At 47.1% G+C, this 20,755-nt stretch overlaps 1 protein-coding gene and 1 pseudogene across 2 annotated transcripts in view; one reads left to right on the forward strand and one right to left on the reverse strand.

The window, feature by feature from the left end:
- The window catches only part of ctc1 (CTS telomere maintenance complex component 1), a gene marked incomplete at its 5' end in the record, with an annotated part of 91,747 nt that overhangs the window by 39,169 nt on the left and 31,823 nt on the right, over positions 1-20,755 (reverse strand). Inside the window, 4 exons of the mRNA XM_083631843.1 lie at positions 2,867-2,956; positions 8,282-8,642; positions 18,416-18,523; positions 20,354-20,468. Of these exons, the coding sequence (XP_083487969.1) occupies positions 2,867-2,956; positions 8,282-8,642; positions 18,416-18,523; positions 20,354-20,468 (674 nt within the window). The remainder of the gene's footprint in view (positions 1-2,866; positions 2,957-8,281; positions 8,643-18,415; positions 18,524-20,353; positions 20,469-20,755) is intronic.
- On the forward strand, positions 11,616-14,564 carry LOC310791350 (dynamin-like GTPase OPA1, mitochondrial pseudogene; annotated as a pseudogene). Its single transcript has one exon. The product of its transcript is annotated as a dynamin-like GTPase OPA1, mitochondrial pseudogene (transcript).

Below are 20,755 nucleotides of genomic sequence, written 5' to 3' on the forward strand. Positions count from 1 at the left end.
TTAATGAACATGCAAATTAATCAAGACTGTGACAACTGAATGTTTTACAACTGTATGTTTGTGAAAAAGGAAAATAAAATTGTAAAAACAAAATAATAATAAAACAAAATAATAATAATAATCTGACCACTATAGAATACATTTTGTCAAGTCAAGTCAAGTCAAATTTTATTTATATAGCACCTTTCATACACAAAGGCAATTCAAGGTGCTTTACAAAAAAATACGGTAATCGAAAAAACAAGCAGCAAAGCAATGCACATATAAAAAACACATAAAAAACACAGCCGACAGTTTTAGTTAAAATATATACTCAAATTAACAAACATGAAACATTATTTCTGTTTTGAATAAGTTACAAGGCATTCTTCAGTATTATTATTACATGTACAGTCCATTTGTTGGAAATGTACAGGATTTTTTTTTTTTTAATTACAGGCCGAGAGAGGCAGTAGTTTAGTAGCAGTTAAAAGCAAGAGTAAACATAAAGGTCTTTAGCTTGGATTTAAAAATAGGCAGAGTAGGGGCAGATCTAATGTGTTCAGGGAGTTTGTTCCAGTTATGAGAGGCATAGTGGGAGAACGCGGCTTCACCATGTTTTGATTTGGTCCTCGGGACAATTAGTAGACCAGTGCCTGAAGATCTCAGGGATCTGGATGGTTCATAGTGTAGAAGCATTTCAGAGATGTAGTGTGGGCCTGACCCGTTGAGAGATTTGTAAACTATTAGCAGAATTTTAAAGTCTATTCTAAGATTTACTGGCAGCCAATGCAGGGATTTGAGAACTGGTGTAATGTGTTCAGCTTTCTTGGTTCTTGTTAGAACTCTAGCAGCCGCATTCTGAATGAGCTGTAGTTGTTTAATAGCTTTTTTGGGAAGACCATTGAAAAGACTGTTGCAGTAGTCTAGCCTGCTAGAAATGAAAGCATGAATTAGTTTTTCAAGATCTTGTTTGGACATATAGCCTCTAATCCTTGCTATATTTTTTAGATGATAGAAGGCAGATTTTCTTATAAGCTTGATGTGGGAGTTGAAATTTAGATCAGAGTCAATAATAATGCCAAGATTTTTTACCTGGTCCTTTGGCTTCAAAGATAGGGATTCGAGGTGAGCAGTAACTTTGAGCCTATCTTCTTTTTTGCCGAAGACAATTATCTCTGTTTTGTCTTTATTAAGTTGGAGAAAATTCTGGCACATCCAATCATTAATTTGCGCAAGGCACTGACACAGTGTCTCTATGGGGGCATAGTCATCCGATGAGAGGGCTATGTAGAGTTGGGTGTCATCTGCATAGCTATGATAAGCTATTTTGTTTTTTTGCATAATTAGGCCCAGAGAGAGCATATAAAGGTTAAACAGGAGAGGACCTAAAATTGATCCTTGGGGTACCCCACATGTCATTTTGGTTTGGTCAGATGTGTAGTTGCCAATGGAGACAAAGTAGTTCCTGTCTTACAGATAAGATCTGAACCACTCTAGGACCGTGCCGGAAAGCCCGACCCAGTTTTCCAGTCAGTCCAATAGAATTTCGTGGTCAACCGTATCAAAGGCAGCGCTGAGGTCTAGTAACACTAAGATTGAGATTTTACCTGAATCAGTGTTCATTCGGATGTCATTTATAACTCTGATAAGCGCAGTTTCGGTGCTATGATGGGGTCGGAAGCCTGATTGGAAAGGATCTAGGAGGTCATTGGAGGATAGAAAGGTATTGAGTTGTTGGTAGACAGTTTTTTCGAGTATTTTGCTAATAAAGGGAAGATTTGATATTGGTCTGTAATTGCTGATTATAGAGGGGTCGAGGCTACGCTTCTTTAGCAAGGGCTTAACAACTGCAGTTTTAAGAGATTTTGGAAAAATGCCTGTAAGAAGAGAGGTATTAATTATCTTCAGTATGTCGGTCGCCAGGCAACTGTAGACATTTTTTAGAAAGCTTGTTGGCAGGGTGTCTAGGCAACACGATGAGGATTTAAGGCCTCGTATCGTTTCTTCTAGTTTCTTGTGGTCAATGACATTGAACTGAGTCATGTTAATTAAGCACCTATTCTGTGGGTGCGGCGGAGCCACATTTGTTCTTGATGTGGAAATAGTTAGTCTGATATTTATAATTTTATCCCTAAAGAAGGTTGCAAATTCATTGCATTTGACATTGGATAGAAGATCAGGGGCAATTTGTGGGGGGGGGTTTGTCAGCCTGTCAACAGTGGCAAAAAGAGTGCGAGCGTCATTGGTGTTTTTGCTGATAATGTCGGAGAAGAAGAATTTTCTGGAATTTTTTAGTTCCTGGTTGTAGGAGTGAAGACTATTTTTATAGATGTCATAATCGATGTGAAGTTTAGTTTTCCGCCATTTGCGCTCGGCTTTCCTACAATCTCTTTTTTTGTTATTTACAGAGGGAGCGTTTCTCCATGGTGCTTTTTTCTTACTGGAGATTAGTTTAGATCTAATGGGAGCTACAGCATCAATAGCCTTTAGGGTTTTAGAATTGAAGTTATCTAAATACTTTGTAAATACTACTGGGCTACAGAAGCCCATAAAGACAAACCATGCATAAAGGCTAATGGCTAAAATAAACATGGAGAAATATTGTCTGTTACCAGTCTCACAACAGATTTTTCTCTCGCTGAAGGTGACATGTAGCAAGTTAGCAAGTTTACTAGCTGAAAATGTTTCCTCGCTCATAATTTCAAGTTTTATTAATTTAAGTTTGACTGGGCAGGATTCAATGCATCAAACATTACAGCAGCAGCATCATAAGCAGAAGATATCCTGTACCCAAGCTATCATTTTCATCGATTCACCATTACTTGGCCGACTTTGACAACAAGCTTTAGGAAAGAGGAGAAAACGTCACCAGTACAGATGTTACCTGGCTGCTAACAGCAACAAGTCTGTAGAAACAACCAGGATGAAGGAGAGGAAACCACCGTACTGACAGACCTGCAAACAGCAAGATGACCTGGACAGAGAGAGACAGAGAGAGAGAGAGAGAGAGAGACTCAGTGACCATAGAATAGAATACAGAATAGAATACCTTTATTGTCATTGCAACTTGTACAACGAGATTCATTGTGTGCAGTACCAAGCTACGTAGGAGGAATAAAAAAAGTAACTAAGTCTAAAATAAATTTATCCTACATACTACCAGATGCAATGAATAAAAAGACAAGATAATAGAATAAAATAAGTATTAAGAAGGGGCAGCATTCGTATCATGTGCGTCATAACATAGGACATTAAAGTGCAGCATACGTATCATGTGCGTCTTACTAAATGACATTAAAGTGCGATGTGTAAACAATAAACAGATGTAGCAGCATACAATAAACTAATAAACTAATGTGCCAGTGTCAGTGCAGGTCAGATGCGGGTCTGACGTTTGTTGGCAGGCTGGTTCAGGAGGCATATCGCACTAGGATAGAAACTGTTCCTTAATCTGGCAGTGCAGGCACGGATGCACCTGTACCTCCGTCCAGAGGGCAGGAGGGAGAACAAGTGGTGGCAGGGGTGAGTCGGGTCTCTGCTGATGTTGGTCGCTCTCCGGAGGCATTGCCATCAATTGGCAATCGAAACAGGAAGATATAAAAAAAATCATGGCAACCAAAAGACAACAGAACTAATAAAGAAAGAAAAAACATCGCATGGATGCATAACTGGGACGTATCCTCAGTGATGTACCCTGGGGTCATAGGATGTTTCGGGTCTCGCAACATCATACACCCTCGCCCAGGTGACCCAGCCGGGGCTGGCCAAGCCCCAACTTACGTCCCAGTAGCTACCCACGGTCAGCCCTATAGGGAGGGTCGAAGGTGGTCACGCGGTCAGGGCCACTCAATACGCTGCTCCGGAACTACTCTGCCGGGACCGGGGGAGGGAGAGGGCTCTGGTACGTAGAGGGACCGGGCTCTGTGGGTTGCCACCCGGCCGGGTTCCTCCCTCGTCTCACCAGGTCTACGACCTGTGCGCTGCACCAGAGTCCCCCGCTCCAAACATCTCATTCCGAGGTGATGGTATCTTAGTGGACACCATGCAGTACCAGTACTTGGTGGCACTGCAGTCTCCACTTGCGGCTTGAATGGCCCTCCTAAAAGGCCTCTCGTGGGTTTTTGGGCTTCTTCCTCACGGAAGACGCAGGCTGGGGAGCTAACCCATACTGCTACCCGGGTGCCGTCGCTGTTCCGGCTGTCAACTGACTCTCCAGTAGTCACCAGTCTTTCCTGGTTGTCACGTAGTCTATTCCTATGAGTCACTGGCTAGGCCAGGCTAACTAATAAAGAAAGAAAAAACATCGCATGGATGCATAACTGGGACGTATCCTCAGTGATGTACCCTGGGGTCATAGGATGTTTCGGGTCTCGCAACATCATACACCCTCGCCCAGGTGACCCAGCCGGGGCTGGCCAAGCCCCAACTTACGTCCCAGTAGCTACCCACGGTCAGCCCTATAGGGAGGGTCGAAGGTGGTCACACGGTCAGGGCCACTCAATACGCTGCTCCGGAACTACTCTGCCGGGACCGGGGGAGGGAGAGGGCTCTGGTACGTAGAGGGACCGGGCTCTGTGGGTTGCCACCCGGCCGGGTTCCTCCCTCGTCTCCCCAGGTCTACGACCTGTGCGCTGCACCAGAGTCCCCCGCTCCAAACATCTCATTCCGAGGTGATGGTATCTTAGTGGACACCATGCAGTACCAGTACTTGGTGGCACTGCAGTCTCCACTTGCGGCTTGAATGGCCCTCCTAAAAGGCCTCTCGTGGGTTTTTGGGCTTCTTCCTCACGGAAGACGCAGGCTGGGGAGCTAACCCATACTGCTACCCGGGTGCCGTCGCTGTTCCGGCTGTCAACTGACTCTCCAGTAGTCACCAGTCTTTCCTGGTTGTCACGTAGTCTATTCCTATGAGTCACTGGCTAGGCCAGGCTAACTAATAAAGAAAGAAAAAACATCGCATGGATGCATAACTGGGACGTATCCTCAGTGATGTACCCTGGGGTCATAGGATGTTTCGGGTCTCGCAACATCATACACCCTCGCCCAGGTGACCCAGCCGGGGCTGGCCAAGCCCCAACTTACGTCCCAGTAGCTACCCACGGTCAGCCCTATAGGGAGGGTCGAAGGTGGTCACGCGGTCAGGGCCACTCAATACGCTGCTCCGGAACTACTCTGCCGGGACCGGGGGAGGGAGAGGGCTCTGGTACGTAGAGGGACCGGGCTCTGTGGGTTGCCACCCGGCCGGGTTCCTCCCTCGTCTCCCCAGGTCTACGACCTGTGCGCTGCATCAGAGTCCCCCGCTCCAAACATCTCATTCCGAGGTGATGGTATCTTAGTGGACACCATGCAGTACCAGTACTTGGTGGCACTGCAGTCTCCACTTGCGGCTTGAATGGCCCTCCTAAAAGGCCTCTCGTGGGTTTTTGGGCTTCTTCCTCACGGAAGACGCAGGCTGGGGAGCTAACCCATACTGCTACCCGGGTGCCGTCGCTGTTCCGGCTGTCAACTGACTCTCCAGTAGTCACCAGTCTTTCCTGGTTGTCACGTAGTCTATTCCTATGAGTCACTGGCTAGGCCAGGCTAACTAATAAAGAAAGAAAAAACATCGCATGGATGCATAACTGGGACGTATCCTCAGTGATGTACCCTGGGGTCATAGGATGTTTCGGGTCTCGCAACATCATACACCCTCGCCCAGGTGACCCAGCCGGGGCTGGCCAAGCCCCAACTTACGTCCCAGTAGCTACCCACTAGGGCTGGCACGGATCACGGATAATCCGTGACCCGTACGGATCAGCCCCCACGGTTCGGAACGCGGTTCGGAACGTCAATGGTCCGCGGACCCCCCCCCCCCCCCCCCTTTCGTTTCATTTAACGTTTAACGTTAGTGTATGAGAACGCCCAGCGCAGCCAGACACAGACAGGCATAATCATGGCAAGCACAAGTGAGCTTCCTCATCCCTTGTCGCTGCTGTAAAGTATGTCTGAAGGCTGTGGCTAGTGGCTACTAAAGACAGCGTCACACAAACTTATTTCAACACCTCTGAAAAAGCACAGGAATGCGATCAGCGTGCTGCGGGCTGCACAAGTCAGATAACGAGAGCCACAACACACACACACACACACACACACACACACACACACACGCGCGCACACGTTTCACAAACACATTATCACCGGACGGTGAAATGTTGCCTTAGGACACATAACAACAAAACAACACGTGGGGCCACTGAGTAGCTTAACGTAGCATCAACGTTATATTTCCAGACTGACCTGCGGTCTGGTCTGTAGGTCTGTACCCGTGTCATGTGGCTGGTGCAAGCAACAGCCACGAAGTTAGGCATAGCAGTGCCACCTAAAACAGGAAGTTGGGTCGTTCTGCCTTCAGAGTAAAAGCTACATTGTGTCACTTATGACAAAAAAATATTTTTTGAGCTGTGCAGGGCAACAAATGGTTAGAGAATTATAATAGTATTAAAAAAATCTAATCGAAAATCAAATTTTGAGAGAAAAAATCTGATATATATATTTGTTTGCTGATCCGAAAAATCCGTGATCCGCAGGCCCGTATCTAGACTGCCACACTAGGGTGGGCTGGTAGGGGGCAACTTTGGCAGTAGGTTGCCAGAGGTTGTGGGTTCGGGGATGGGGATTAAATTGCATTATATTCAGTGGCGCTGGAAGTACTTTTAGGTAGGAAAGAAAATTTGCCGTTTTTTGGATTTCATCCAAGAATATTTAATTTTAAATTAACATTAGGATTATACTGTTGTGATGTCATGATTCAGTATCTTCTCATTTTCTCACTCACTTTCATGTAACCACCTGCTCTCCCTGTAGTCGTTTTACACTACAACAGACAGCAACACAGGCATAAACACTGAACCAAATTGTTCCAGTAGGAGTCACCATTCTGTTTTGGGTCACCAAACTGTAAGTAGGAACTTTCACTCAGGTGACAGGCCAATGTTTACATTATTATTGTCAAAACTATTAGCAAACTGTACAAACTAACTATTTACAAAACTATTGCTATATTTCCAAGACGTTTAGTCTTATTCAAACTCAAACTGAAAAGTGACAAAGAAAACTACTTTGAAAGCAGATTGACTTACCCTAAAAATAAATAAAAATACTTCATCCAGTTTAAAATAATCAACTCCATAATATTTCTTTTCATTGGATGAGCTTATTTCTCAAATCAAATTAAAGCTATAACTACTTGTCAGGTGCCCTAAACTAACTAACCCAGTGGTCTCCAACTTTCGGGTCGCGACCCTAAGTGCGGTCGCCTGGAATTCAAAAAGGGAGATTTTTTTTTTTTTTTTTTTTTTTTGGGTGGGCAAGATAAATTTTTGGGTGGGCATAGCCCACCCCTGCCCCCCCCTAGAATCGGCCCTGGTGATCCGTGGCTCAAAATCCGTCACGCGATCCGATCCGTGGGTTTTCTGATCCGTGCCAGCCCTACTACCCACGGTCAGCCCTATAGGGAGGGTCGAAGGTGGTCACGCGGTCAGGGCCACTCAATACGCTGCTCCGGAACTACTCTGCCGGGACCGGGGGAGGGAGAGGGCTCTGGTACGTAGAGGGACCGGGCTCTGTGGGTTGCCACCCGGCCGGGTTCCTCCCTCGTCTCACCAGGTCTACGACCTGTGCGCTGCACCAGAGTCCCCCGCTCCAAACATCTCATTCCGAGGTGATGGTATCTTAGTGGACACCATGCAGTACCGCAGAACATGTAGTCACTGTTGGACAGTGGATGTCGAGACGGAAATGCACTTCCTCCTAAATGTGAAAAATCCAAACCAGTTAGAGAAATGTTCTTTAACAAACTCAGCTCCCAAATCCCCAAGTTCAAAGAGCCGGATGACAAGTCCAGACTGGGAATTGTCCTCCTGGGAGAAGGAAACACAGAAAATCTGGCTGGACAATGTGTTACCTGCCACAACCTGAAGAACAGTGAGTGACCAACTGATAAGTATCAATCTCAATGTTGTATTCTAATGCGTATTATTGTGTAATGTGTATTGATGTGTAATGTATTATTTTGTTTACCGGTAATTGTTTCTTGATGTTTTGGCAATATTGTTGTTCTGACATTCATGCCAATAAAGCTACGGTAATTTGAATTGAATTGACAGAGAGAGACAGACAGACAGACAGACAGACAGGGAGGGAGAGAGAGACAGAGACAGAGACAGAGAGAAAGAGACAGAGACATGTTTAGAAGCCTGAGAGGCAGCAGCAGTGGCCTGACTGACTACATCTACTGTACCTACAATGAATGACAATCTACCTTGTCGTTCTTCTCTCTGGCCGTCTCTCTGTCCATCATCCGCCTGTTTTTCGGGTCCCACTCCCATGTTACCACCGGACCAATCACAGCTGCCGTGACGGAGAAGCCCAGCGACAGCCCCGCCTCCTTGTCCTTTAAGCCAATCCCGACGTTCCTCCAGGCCACGCCTTCCTTCTGCTTTACCCTGATCACCACGGAGACGCAGGGTGTGTGGAAGGAGCCTGCAGAGTGGGAGGAGCCTGGTGCGGCCTTCTCAGCACCTCCTCCCTCCTCTTCCTTCTCATCCTCCATCTTTGTTTTCTTCCGGGCAGGCTGGGCTTGCTCTTCTTCTTCCTCCTCCTTCCTGCTCCTGACACTACAGCTGCAACCATTATCAATTATTACCCATCGATCATCAGAAAACCTTTTTTTTTCTTTTTCTATGAAATAAAATTTAATAAAATACAATTTTCTCCCAATTTTACATGTACAAATTCCATTGCCTAAGCGGTCCCAGGCGTGGCTCCACCCTTTCTGCCGATCTGGTGAGAGTTGCAGACTAGCACATTCCTCCTCTGATACATGTGCAGTAGCCAGCCACATCTTTTCACCTGACAGCGAGGTGTTTCACACTCACCAGCAGGACGTAGCGTGTGGGAGGATCATGCTATTCCCCCCCTTTCCCCTCCACCCCAAACAGGCCCCCCGACCGACAAGAGGAGGTGCTAGTGCAGTGACCAGGACACATACTGTACCCTTAAAGTCGAACTGAACCCGTATCGTCACGTGCGTCGCAGTCCGTTTCAGACTGAAAACATAATTTGTCTGAGATGACAAATTGAGAGGCGGGTCATAGTATCATGTCGATGATTTGATTTGACAATTCTGTCGACTGGCTTTGGCATTGGTCAATCATGGCGTGTTCCACCCCCAAATCGAGTGGGATTCAGCGTGTTGTCGTGCTACATGGGATCCGCGGAGCACCAGGCAGCCAGCTGCTTCGTGCGGAGGGAGCGGACAATCCGATGAATGGGTGCTGCAACCCGCCTGGAATCTCCGAGGGCAGAACCCTGACAACCACGCTTTCAAACGCTCTCAAGCGCGCGCCTTTTACGCTATTTCTATAAATACGATATCCCTGGAATGCGCGTTTTAACGAGCCAGTTACATTTCTTTGCATTCTTAGAGATTATAGTTTTTGTTTTTTGTTCATGTTTCTAACAACTGGCCAAGTTAGTAGTTAGTTTATGGGATAGGAATTCTGCCAGATGACAGGCACTAGGCGCCATTTTCTACTTCATTTGGAAGAGAAAATTATCCTGAAATGAAGATTTGATTGACAGCTGCATGTCGTGATATGATTGGTTGAAATGGGGTAGAAATTTGATAGTACAAAGTGACGTCAGCAAACTGTACATTACTGTTATCAATGAAATCTTGAAAAATTAAGTTTTGATGTGAAAAAGTGTGAAAAACTAAAGAAATTAGACTTTTGTGATTTTGTTTGCATACATTATTAAAGGACGGCTTTCCCGTGGGGAATATGAATATATATTAAATCTCACGCCCCTAAGGTTTTCGAATCCGTTGAAATTTTTGAAATTGGTTGTTCACAGCCTGAGTTATCAACCAAAAATTTCAACGGATTCGAAAACCTTAGGGGCGTGAGATTTAATATATATTCATATTCCCCACGGGAAAGCCGTCCTTTAAATAGGTGCACTATACCCAGGTATTTGAACTAAAATAAAAGAAAAGTAATTTATGAGTTCAGCTCGACTTTAAATCTGGCTTACCACCCGCAGACACGCAGACATGGCCAATTGTGTCTGACCAAGTCCAAAGTACCACGGCCGGGAATTGAACCTGGGTCTCCCCGCGGTGGAAGGTGAGTGCTTTTACCTCTACACCACCCAGACGCCCTATCGCCAAGTATTTTTATATTCGATTAATCTGCCCAATTTGGGGCCTCTTTGTTTTGGCCAGACATGGATTTGACAAGCTCTTTCTTTCAGAGGCTGTAGAGGGTTCATTGTTTAAAGATACTAGTATCATATGAAACACCTAAGGCAGACACTGGTACCAACCATGTCATGCTAACCTTCGGGAAGAGGACTAAGTAATGCTCCAAAGTCAGGCTAAATTCATGGTGAGGTCATGGTCCAGCTCTATAAGTCACTCTGTTGGTTGGTTGGTCCACAAAAAAATTGTGGTCCACAAAATCCATGTCAAATTTCACAATGAGTGGATGACATCACAATGGAGTGGATGACGTCACAATGGAGTGGATGACGTCAGACTCTTGACTGACATCGCATATCTGTCCGCAGCTATTGGGAATTTGCGCTTGCTGTTTTTTGTTTTTGTTTTACAATCAACTCTGCAAGTTAATAAAAAATTACTGTTACGCTTAGTATAAGTAGCTTTAGTAGTAGTAGTATTATTTTTAAATGTTATTTTACATTTAGAATATAAAATTATATTACTATAATTGGGAGAGCTGTCTTATCTGTGTATGTGTGTGTGTGTGTGTGTGTGTGTGTGTGTGTGTGTGTGTGTGTGTGTGTGTGTGTGTGTGTGTTTGTGTGTGTGTGTGTGTGTGTGTGTGTGTGTGTGTGTGTGTGTGTGTGTGTGTGTGTGTGTGTGTGTGTGTGTGTGTGTGTGTGTGTCTGCCCGTCCGGAGTTGCAAGGTGCACCATTGCTCTGATCGCGTCCAAAATGTACAAAAACACTTTTCAGGGGTCGGGCATGAATCTGGTGTGGAAAGGGAAAAAAAGGAAAAAATGCGCCCATGAGGGCGCTACAGCAATACAGTATTTTACGTTGACCAATCACAGCACCACTGCTATGGCATCATCTAAGTGGCCGTTCACACCATGCGCCGAGGAGGAAAAGAGAAGGCTTCTTGTGTGAACGGTTAAGCATCAGGCAGCCTCAAGCTTCAGTTCTGCCTATGCTCTGCCTATTGTGTGAACGTGCACTTACATAGACCAATCACAGCTCACACTACTATGACATCACTGTTGAGGTCACAAATCTCCAATGGTATATGACAGTCAGGTAACGACATTGTGACATGACATCACTGATGACACCACAATTGAAGTCAGTCAGACATTGTGACATCACTGATGCTCAAGTGACATCACTGATGCCATCACAATTGAGGTCATAGAAATTGTGACATCATCAGTGATGTCATAAAGGTGAGGCTATATAAGTGGTGGGAGTAGGTTCAATGTAGCTGTCATTCGGAATTATCACTCTGTCCGCTGTGCCATTTGGAAAGATGAATTAAACTTTGAAGGGTATATTTGTAAGAGACTTGTGTTTACCCGCTGTTGGTAATAACACTATGTTGTGTGTCATGAGCCAAGTTGCCTACATGGCCTGCAGGAATGTGGTCTCCACCAACATGGGGGTGAGGTTCCGTGTGCAGCTGCAGAAGCTGCACCCTCTGTCCCGTGCCATCCACTACCGCTACTCAGCTAACGCCAACCCCCAGAGACCCTCTCACTGCACGGCGGCCCGTCATTTCACCTCCATGTCTCGGTTGCCCATGCGGCCACCCAAGCCTCTCCAGGGATCAGGGGGCCATGGCTACCAGCAGCAGCGCAACTTCTTGGTGGCCCACATAGCTGCACGCCTGCTGAGGCTCCGGTACATTCTGCTGGCCTCGGCGGTGGGAGGAGGCTACACAGTAAAAAAAAACTATGAGGAGTGGAAGGACATGCTGCCTGATTTCAGTGAATACACCTGGGTTATTCCTGATTTTGTCTGGGAACTGAGTGAACAAATAGATTTAGGTAAACTGGTCAAAGCTCTACCAGAGATGGAGGAAATAGCCAAACTGCTACCTGACCTGGAAAAGATAGGAGAGAACCTCACCTTCTTCAAAAGCATCTTCACATCTGTTTTGAGTAGTGAAGTCAAAGGAGCTTCTGGTCTGCATCCATTGTTAGAAACCTCAGGCGAGCCTCCGCTGAACACCACAGACATTCCTCCTTCAGCCACACAAGAGGGCAGCGACAAGCAGTACAAGAAGTCATCTGACAGAGAAGAAATAGACAAACTTCAAGAGGAACTACTCCGTACCCAGATGAAATATCAACACTTGCTGGAGAGACTGGAGAAGGAAAATAAAGAGTTGAGGAAAGTGGTGCTGCAGAAAGACGATAAGGGGATTCACCAAAGTAAAGTCAAGAAATCGCTTATTGACCTGTACTCTGAGGTCTTGGACATCCTGTCTGACTATGACTCCAACTACAACACCCAGGACCACCTACCCAGGGTGGTTGTGGTCGGGGATCAGAGTGCTGGGAAGACCAGTGTGCTGGAGATGATCGCCCAGGCCAGGATCTTCCCCCGGGGCTCTGGAGAGATGATGACCCGCTCTCCTGTCAAGGTAACACTAAGCGAGGGCCCCCATCACGTGGCCATGTTCAAAGACAGCGGCCGAGAGTTTGATCTCAGCAAGGAGGAAGATATGGCTGCCCTCAGGCATGAAATAGAGCTGAGGATGAGGAAGAGTGTGAAGGAGGGGCAGACAATCAGTCCTGAGACAATATCCCTTAGTGTCAAAGGCCCCGGCATCCAGAGGATGGTGCTCGTCGACTTGCCAGGTGTCATCAGTACTGTGACTTCCGGCATGGCAGCAGACACTAAGGAAACCATCTTCAGCATCAGCAAGGCTTACATGCAGAACCCCAATGCAATCATCCTCTGTATTCAGGACGGCAGTGTGGATGCAGAGCGAAGCATCGTGACAGACTTGGTGAGCCAGATGGATCCCCAGGGCAGGAGAACCATATTTGTCCTGACCAAGGTGGACCTGGCTGAGAAGAACCTGGACAGCCCCAGCAGAATCCAGCAGATAGTTGAAGGCAAGCTGTTTCCCATGAAGGCCCTGGGTTACTTTGCAGTGGTGACAGGGAATGGTAGCAGCAGTGAAAGCATAGACTCCATCAAAGACTATGAGGAGGACTTCTTCCAGAACTCAAGATTACTGAGGGACGGCATGTGTAAGGCCCACCAGGTGACTACGAAGAACTTGAGTATGGCTGTCTCTGACTGCTTCTGGAAGATGGTTAGGGAGGCTGTTGAGCAGCAGGCCGACGTCTTCAAAGCATCCCGCTTCAACTTGGAGACGGAGTGGAAGAACAACTACCCCCGTCTGAGAGAGCTGGACAGGAATGAACTCTTTGAAAAGTCCAAAAATGAAATCCTCGATGAACTCGTTAGTTTGAGTCAAGTGACCCCAAAACACTGGGAGTCCATCCTGCAAGAGAAGCTGTGGGAGCGTGTTTCCACCCATGTGATCGAGAACATCTACCTGCCTGCCACCCAGACCACGAACTCGGGCAGCTTCAACACCACCGTGGACATCAAGCTCAAACAGTGGACCGACAAGCAGCTGCCACACAAAGCACTGGAGGTTGCCTGGGAGACACTGCAGGAGGAGTTTGCCCGCTTCATTGCTGAATACAAAGGCAAAGACCAGGATGACATTTTTGACAAGCTGAAGGAGGCCGTGAAGGAGGAGAGCATCAAGAGGCACAAGTGGAATGAGAGGGCCATGGACAGCCTGAGGGTGATCCAGCACAACGCCCTAGAAGACCGCTCCCTCACAGACAAGCCCCAGTGGGACGCAGCCATCCAGTTCATGGAGGAAGCCCTGCAGTCTCGCCTCAACGAGACGCAGTCAGTAATTGGCAACATGGTGGGTCCAGATTGGAAGCAGAGGTGGATGAACTGGACGAACCGTACACCAGACCAGCACATCCATAATGAAACCAAAACAGAGCTGGAGCGCCTGCTGAAGCCCCACAAGGACCACGCTGCCTACCTGGCCAACGACGAAGTCACCACCGTCCGGAAGAACCTGGAGGGCCGTGGAGTGGAGGTGGACCCCGTGCTGATCAAGGACACGTGGCACCACCTGTATCGCCATCACTTCCTACAGAAGGCTCTGGCACACTGTCACATCTGCAAGAGAGGATTCTACTACTACCAGAGACACTTTGTCGACTCTGAGTTGGAGTGCAATCACGTGGTGCTGTTCTGGAGGATCCAGAGGATGCTGGGCATCACGGCCAACACTCTCCGACACCAGCTCACCAACACTGAGGTGCGTCGGCTGGAGAAGAATGTGAAGGAGGTGCTGGAGGACTTTGGGGAAGATGCAGAGAAGAAGACCCATCTCATCACCGGCCGCCGTGTCCAGCTGGCCGAGGATCTGAAGAAAGTGCGTGAAATCCAAGAGAAACTTGAAGCCTTCATAGAAGCTCTTCACAAGGAGAGATAGGAGAATCAGAAGCATTGAAGTCTCGCTTGTGTTACAGGTCGTTTAATGTGGATCCCTGATTGATATTGGTATGACGTAGGGTTGTCACTTAGGAAGTGGGAGTGGATTTGAGCAGGATATAACGTGGTAGGAAGTAGCGGATCCTCCTGCCATTTTTCGACTACCAGTGTGACCACGGAGGCCATATTCTTTCTGTCGGACCTGTTTCCCCCTTTCTCTTAACCCCCTTGTTTTTGGAGACATTTTCCGTTCACCATCAAAACCAATGGACGGAGGCAAACCCTGACTCGGCTCTAGACCTCAGCCTGAGCTGGCCAAGTGACATTGATCTGCACAGCTAGACCTGCTGTTTGTGGCCGAGCGGCAGGGTGAGTCTACATTCCCCTTTTGATACCTTCCTAAGTGACAACCTATTTGTTTGGCTGGTTCTGTCGTTGTTGTGGCGGGTCTGGTTCATTTTAGACACGAGCCTGATTCTATTGTTGAGAACCGACCCTTCACATTTGGGGAACTCGCCGGAATATGAACCGTTGTGTGAGTGTTTGCTAACGTTAGCGGCTAACAGTAGCCAGGTGTGTTTGGCTACGCGCAGCTAACTGACGAAGTGCGCTATTAATAGTTCATTGATAAAAACGGAAAGCAATGCCATGTGTGTTTATTGACTATTGCTGTCTCGCTATTTCCAAACGACAACGTAAAGCGCGTTGGGCGCAGCTGTGGTGTGTGTTGTGAAAATTGCACCGAGCAAGCGTGGCTAACATGTGTTGTGGGTTTGGGCCAGAGTTATATGATTGTTGCATGGGAGTTTTCACAAACTAACGCATGAGCGATTAATAATTGGATTGGATTGGATTAAAAAACGTTTTGATATTTTGGAATAATAAAAAAAAAAAAAAAAAAGGGATCTGCTGTTTTGTGATTTGTATATTTGCGATAGATTAGCATAGGGCTATTGTTGCGCCAAGCGGTAATTGATTGGTGTGACAATGGGGAGTTTAGTTTGGAGGTCTCTGGTTAAGTAGAGGGAGGCTTCAGGGTTATATTTGGCCCATCAAAAAGGTTTGCACGGTTAGGAGTGCAGAGCTTGGGGGCAGGTTAGCTGTCTAGTTGCTATAAGCCTAGTTAATCAGAGAACTCTTGTAACAGGATAAAATGTTAGGGAAATGTTAGATTAGATAAATAAATTAGTAGTACTGTGTCTCTGTGGTTGTTTGGATGTGTGGTGTGCGGTAGGTGTGAGATTTGAGTGTAGTTAGCTTAGGAATAGTGGCGTGTGCACGAGGTGTAATGTCATTGAGAGCTGGACGCTTAGACACGTCTTGGAATAACAGGCTGGCATAGGTAGCGTAGCGCTATTTCTCATAATATCGTAACATGCAGACGTACGTCAAATGACCAAGGACGCATTCAGCAGGTTGACAGTGGAGCAGCTGAAAGAGATAGCTGGAGCGGAGGAAGTAAGGTTAACCCCAGAGCTGACAAAGAAGGAGATACAGATTGCAATTACAGCAGATTTGGACCTAAAGGAGATTTGGGAGGAGCAGAAGGAATTGAGAAAGGAAGAGAGAGAACGGGCAGAGCGAGATAAAAAGGAAGAGAGAGAACAGGCAGAGCGAGAGAGAAGGGAAGAGAGAGAACGGGCAGAGAGAACAGGTTAGAAAAAGATAGACAGTTGCAGTTAGACAGGTTAGAAAAAGACAGCAGTGAAGCTAGAGAGAGAGAGGATAGGGACCGTATTGAAGCAGAGAAGGACCGTGAGCTACAAAAGGAGCTAGCTGAACTGGAACGGAGAAAAGTACTGGACGTGGAACAACAAGTTTCACAGAGGTTCGAGATTACTCGAGCCCGGAGCAGCATGCCAAAATTTGATGAGGCTGCAGTAGATGTATTTTTTGAGATGTTTGAGGTGAATCAAAATGGCCGACAGAGAAGTGGCCTCTGTTAGTGCAGAGTGTCCTCGAGGGCAAAGCTCAGAGAGCAGTAGCTGCTCTTGACCTGCGTACAGGCTTGAATTATCAAGAGTTGAAGAAAGCTGTGCTGGAGGCATATGGTAGCGTGCCGGAGGCGTATCGTCGCCAGTTCCGCGAGTTAAAGCGTCATAGAGATGAGTCCTATCTGGATTTATGGCGTAAACAGGAAATCCAGTTTGACCGCTGGATTAATGAGTGTAAGGCTAATGATTTCGCGGCGCTGAGGGATTTGTTGCTCTTAGAGCAGTTTAAGCTTAGTGTCCCTCAGGAGCTGGAGATTTATCTCAATGAGCGAGAGCTCGTGAGTTCGTGGCGTGCAGCAGAGCTGGCGGACGGCTATGAGGTGGCTCATGGCGGACGCTCAGGTGGGTTCATAGGGAGGAAGCGTCCCTTTGATGAGCCGCAGGATGTCAGGCTGCAGGCGGGAAGGCCGCCTGATACTGGAGCGTGGCTCCCCACCCCCGCGAGGGGGCGGTGGGCCTCCCAGAGGACCCCCGCCGTTCAGGTCGGGTGGTCCTTTCCAACCATTTGGGCCTCCCAGGGGACCTCCGCAGGCCAGGCTGGGTGGTCCATTCCTGCCTTTTGCAAGGCGTTCTGTGGATATCAGTGAGATGCGGTGTTACCGCTGTAACAAGCTGGGACACAAAAAGGACCAATGTCCAAGTGGGAAGCCTGTGGGGTTAGTAGCACTGAGGCAGGATGGGGTGAGTAACCTACCGACTTGTGCACGGGGGTTCATCTCCCATGGTACGGTGGCAGACACAGAGAAGTGCCATGTGAGGGGTGGCCCAGAGGCACCAGTAATCATACTCAGAGACACGGGAGCAATGAAGACACTGCTGCGTGAAGGAGTGGTGGAACTGTCAGGGGACACATTTACAGGCCAGTTTGCAGTGGTCCGAGGTGTATGTGGGGGCACTGAACGAGTGCCTCTCCATTGTGTCTACTTGGACTCGGACCTCATGCGCGGTTACATCACAGTGGCAGTGATGCAGACTCTTCCCTGGGGGACAGAAGATCTAGTCATGGGGAATGACGCAGCAGGCATGAGGGTTTTCCCAGAGGCCTGTGAACCGCCGCGGGTTGGGTCTCCTGAAAGGGAGCTCCTGGAGGCAGAATACCCTGAGCTAGTGTCAGTAGGTGTGGTTATTCGCGCTCAGGCGAGGGCAGTGGCCAATGAGCGTGGTGAGGAGCTGATGCCTGCGATAGTGGAAAGCGACGAGGTTACTGTAATGCAGACAGTGCCCGAGGGGGATGTTCTTGCCGAGGGGTCAGCTCTACACTTGCCAGACTATCTCCATTTCGCGCTGTCCCAGCGCTGGAGAGCTCCTTTTACTCTCACTCTGGTATAGTGGGAAAAAAGGCTCTGTTATCTTTACAACCATCCACCGAAAATACCAAGCAAGCCTGCTTTATTGCACAATCCAAATCTTCATCAAAACTTGCCATTTCCAGCATGTAGGTTGCTAGCTTGCATTGTTCCACAGCGGCGGAGGCATTCGAGAGCAACATGCAGGGAGCGGAAAGGGATTTCCCTTCGCTCCGACTGAAATGGTCAGCGCCAATCACAGAGCTTATCCAGGCAGGCTGTTTCCATTGAGTCAGACTACAGCTTGTTAAATGTGAATATTTTCTGGTGTCTGTAGTCTTCTATGACAGTAAACTGATTCTCTTTAGGTTGTGGGCTGTTGTTGGTCAGGACAAAAGAAGACATTTGAGGATGTCATCTTGGGCTTTGGGGGGGGGATCGTCATTTTTTACCAATTTGTGACATTTTATAAACCAAACGACTATTCGAGAAAATAATCGACAGATGAACCGATAATGAAAATAATCAACAGATTAATCAATAAAGAAAGTAATCATTAGTTGCGGGCCTACCTGACACTGGCCACTGACGTTGACTTCTCCTTCTCTCGGAAGTGTGTAACCATGGCAACAGAGGGACTCAGGACGTGAACGTTGTCCAGAGAAAACTGGAGGTAAACTCTGAGAAACACACACACACACACACACACACACACACACAGTCAACAATTTCAACAATAAGAATTCATTATAAAAAAGTTTCCAGAGGTTAGGTTAAGTTAGGTAATCCTTTATTGTCCCTGCGGGGAAATGCATCCTCGGCATTTGACCCATCCTCTAGGAACCTTCCTAGAACTGGTTGGGCAGCCGCAGTGCAGCGCCCGGGGACCAACTCCAGTTCTTTTGCCAGAGCCTTGGTCAGGGGCACTGACAGGAGTATTAACCCTAACATACATGTCTTTGACAAGAGTCTTAACCTTAACATACATGTCTTTGACAGGAGTATTAACCCTAACATACATGCCACTGGGCCACCGTGCTGCCCTGGTGGTGGAGGTGTTCCCTGTTCAGACGGCTGATCCGCCATGTTTATCGTTTACAGTCACCACAGAAGCTCCGCATCTCCACTGATCCGATTAGACAGTAGAGCCAAAACTGGCAGTGCTCTAGGTCCTTTTCCTTTCAGGCAAGGTTCAGCATTAACCATGGTTCAATGCCCCGTGGCCACAAAAAGTGACTCTTTTGCCACCAAGTATCCCATGTAGGTGGCCCGCTCTGGCCACCACCACACTGCGAGCATTCACCAACGCAACATTAACATTACAGTTACACACACATCGTGATTCCTACAGTTCCACAAACACCCAAAATCATTCACTCATTTGAGTTCAAAATGCTAGAAAACCAGCCAGCACAACAGTACTGTATGAGTACTGTACTTGTCACCTCACCAGCTAGCTAGGACTACTGAAGTATGGGTTTACGTCAAACACACCAGACGCCAAAGCTCCACGAATAGCTGTGAAGCGCCTGGAAGCGCAGGCAGTTTCCCTTTCGGCGCCTCTGTTAACAGATTAGTTTGGAGATTTTCCCCTATATTTGAGAGCTCGGTCTATCAATTTGAGGGCATGATTTATTGATTTCATGTTCAGCTTTGGAAAGGCTTTCCCTCAAACTCCGCCCTCGCACTCAAATAGCCCCTGCTCATGCAAATATATTGTTGCTTGGACAGATTTCCTGCTCTCGCTGTCCTTGGATCTTTTGCAAGCACAGAGTTTGAGCACAAGCAGAGCAAATCTAAGCGCAGGCAGGGGCTATTTGAGTGTGAGGGCAGGGTTTGAGGGAAAGCCTTACAAAATCTGAACATGAAATTAATAAATCATGCTTTGAAATTGATAGATTGCGCTCTTGAATAAAGATAGGGAAAAATCTCCATGAACGTTACACTAAAGCGATTGGAGAAGAACACAGAACAGAAGAACCAGAAACACAAAAGGCACGGCAGACTATGAGAAAACAAAATGGCAACGTTATGGTTAAGCTGCCTTCACATGAGAAGAGGTCTGTACCGCCAGGTAGAGCGGAGAGCATTCATTCTGGTCTCGCACACGCGCATGCGACATTGGGGACACATACCCGACATAAGACCAGGTGATTTGGGATGGTGGGTGCCATTGGGAACAAAAGCTGTGTCCCCAGTTGGTAAAAAGCTGATTTGAGGTCAGTGGCAACAGCTAAATTTAGGTTAAGGTCAGGGTTAGGTTGAGGTTAGGGTTAGGTTTAGGTAAGTAGCAGTTAGAGTTATGGTTAGGGTAAGTCTCAGGGAATGCACATACTGTAAGTCTATGTAAATACCCCAAAAGTGACCTAACTAAGACTGTGTGTGTGTGTGTGTGTGTGTGTGTGTGTGTGTGTGTGTGTGTGTGTGTGTGTGTGTGTGTGTGTGTGTGTGTGTGTGTGTGTGTGTGTGTGTGTGTGTGTGTGTGTGTGTGTGTGTGTGTGTGTGTGTACCTGCAATGCTTGTTTGTGATGTATTTGTCCTGTTCCAGGTGTTGGTAGGAGGGGAAATCTGATTGGAGGAAGCGCTCCGTTACCATGGTGAACTGGTGGACACACACCAGGCAACCTGCAACACACACACACACACACACACACACACACACACGTTAGTGTATTTCGAGATACTGAGACTCTTATTTTTGTCGGGGAAAAGGCAATGGGAATTTTTTTGTATGGGAATTTTGGTTAAATGCATGAAATAAGGTCTGTGGTAAACAAAGGTTTATGATTGATTGATTTTTATTTAGCACTCAATAAAATCATACAATATTAATAAGAGGTACAAGGATGGCCCAGAACGTCGTTAAGACTTATTTCCTCTGTGGTCCTAAGTAAAGAAAAATAATAATAAAT

Source organism: Poromitra crassiceps (genome assembly GCF_964638095.1).
Source record: "Poromitra crassiceps genome assembly, chromosome: 2".
Classification (NCBI taxonomy): domain Eukaryota; kingdom Metazoa; phylum Chordata; class Actinopteri; order Beryciformes; family Melamphaidae; genus Poromitra; species Poromitra crassiceps.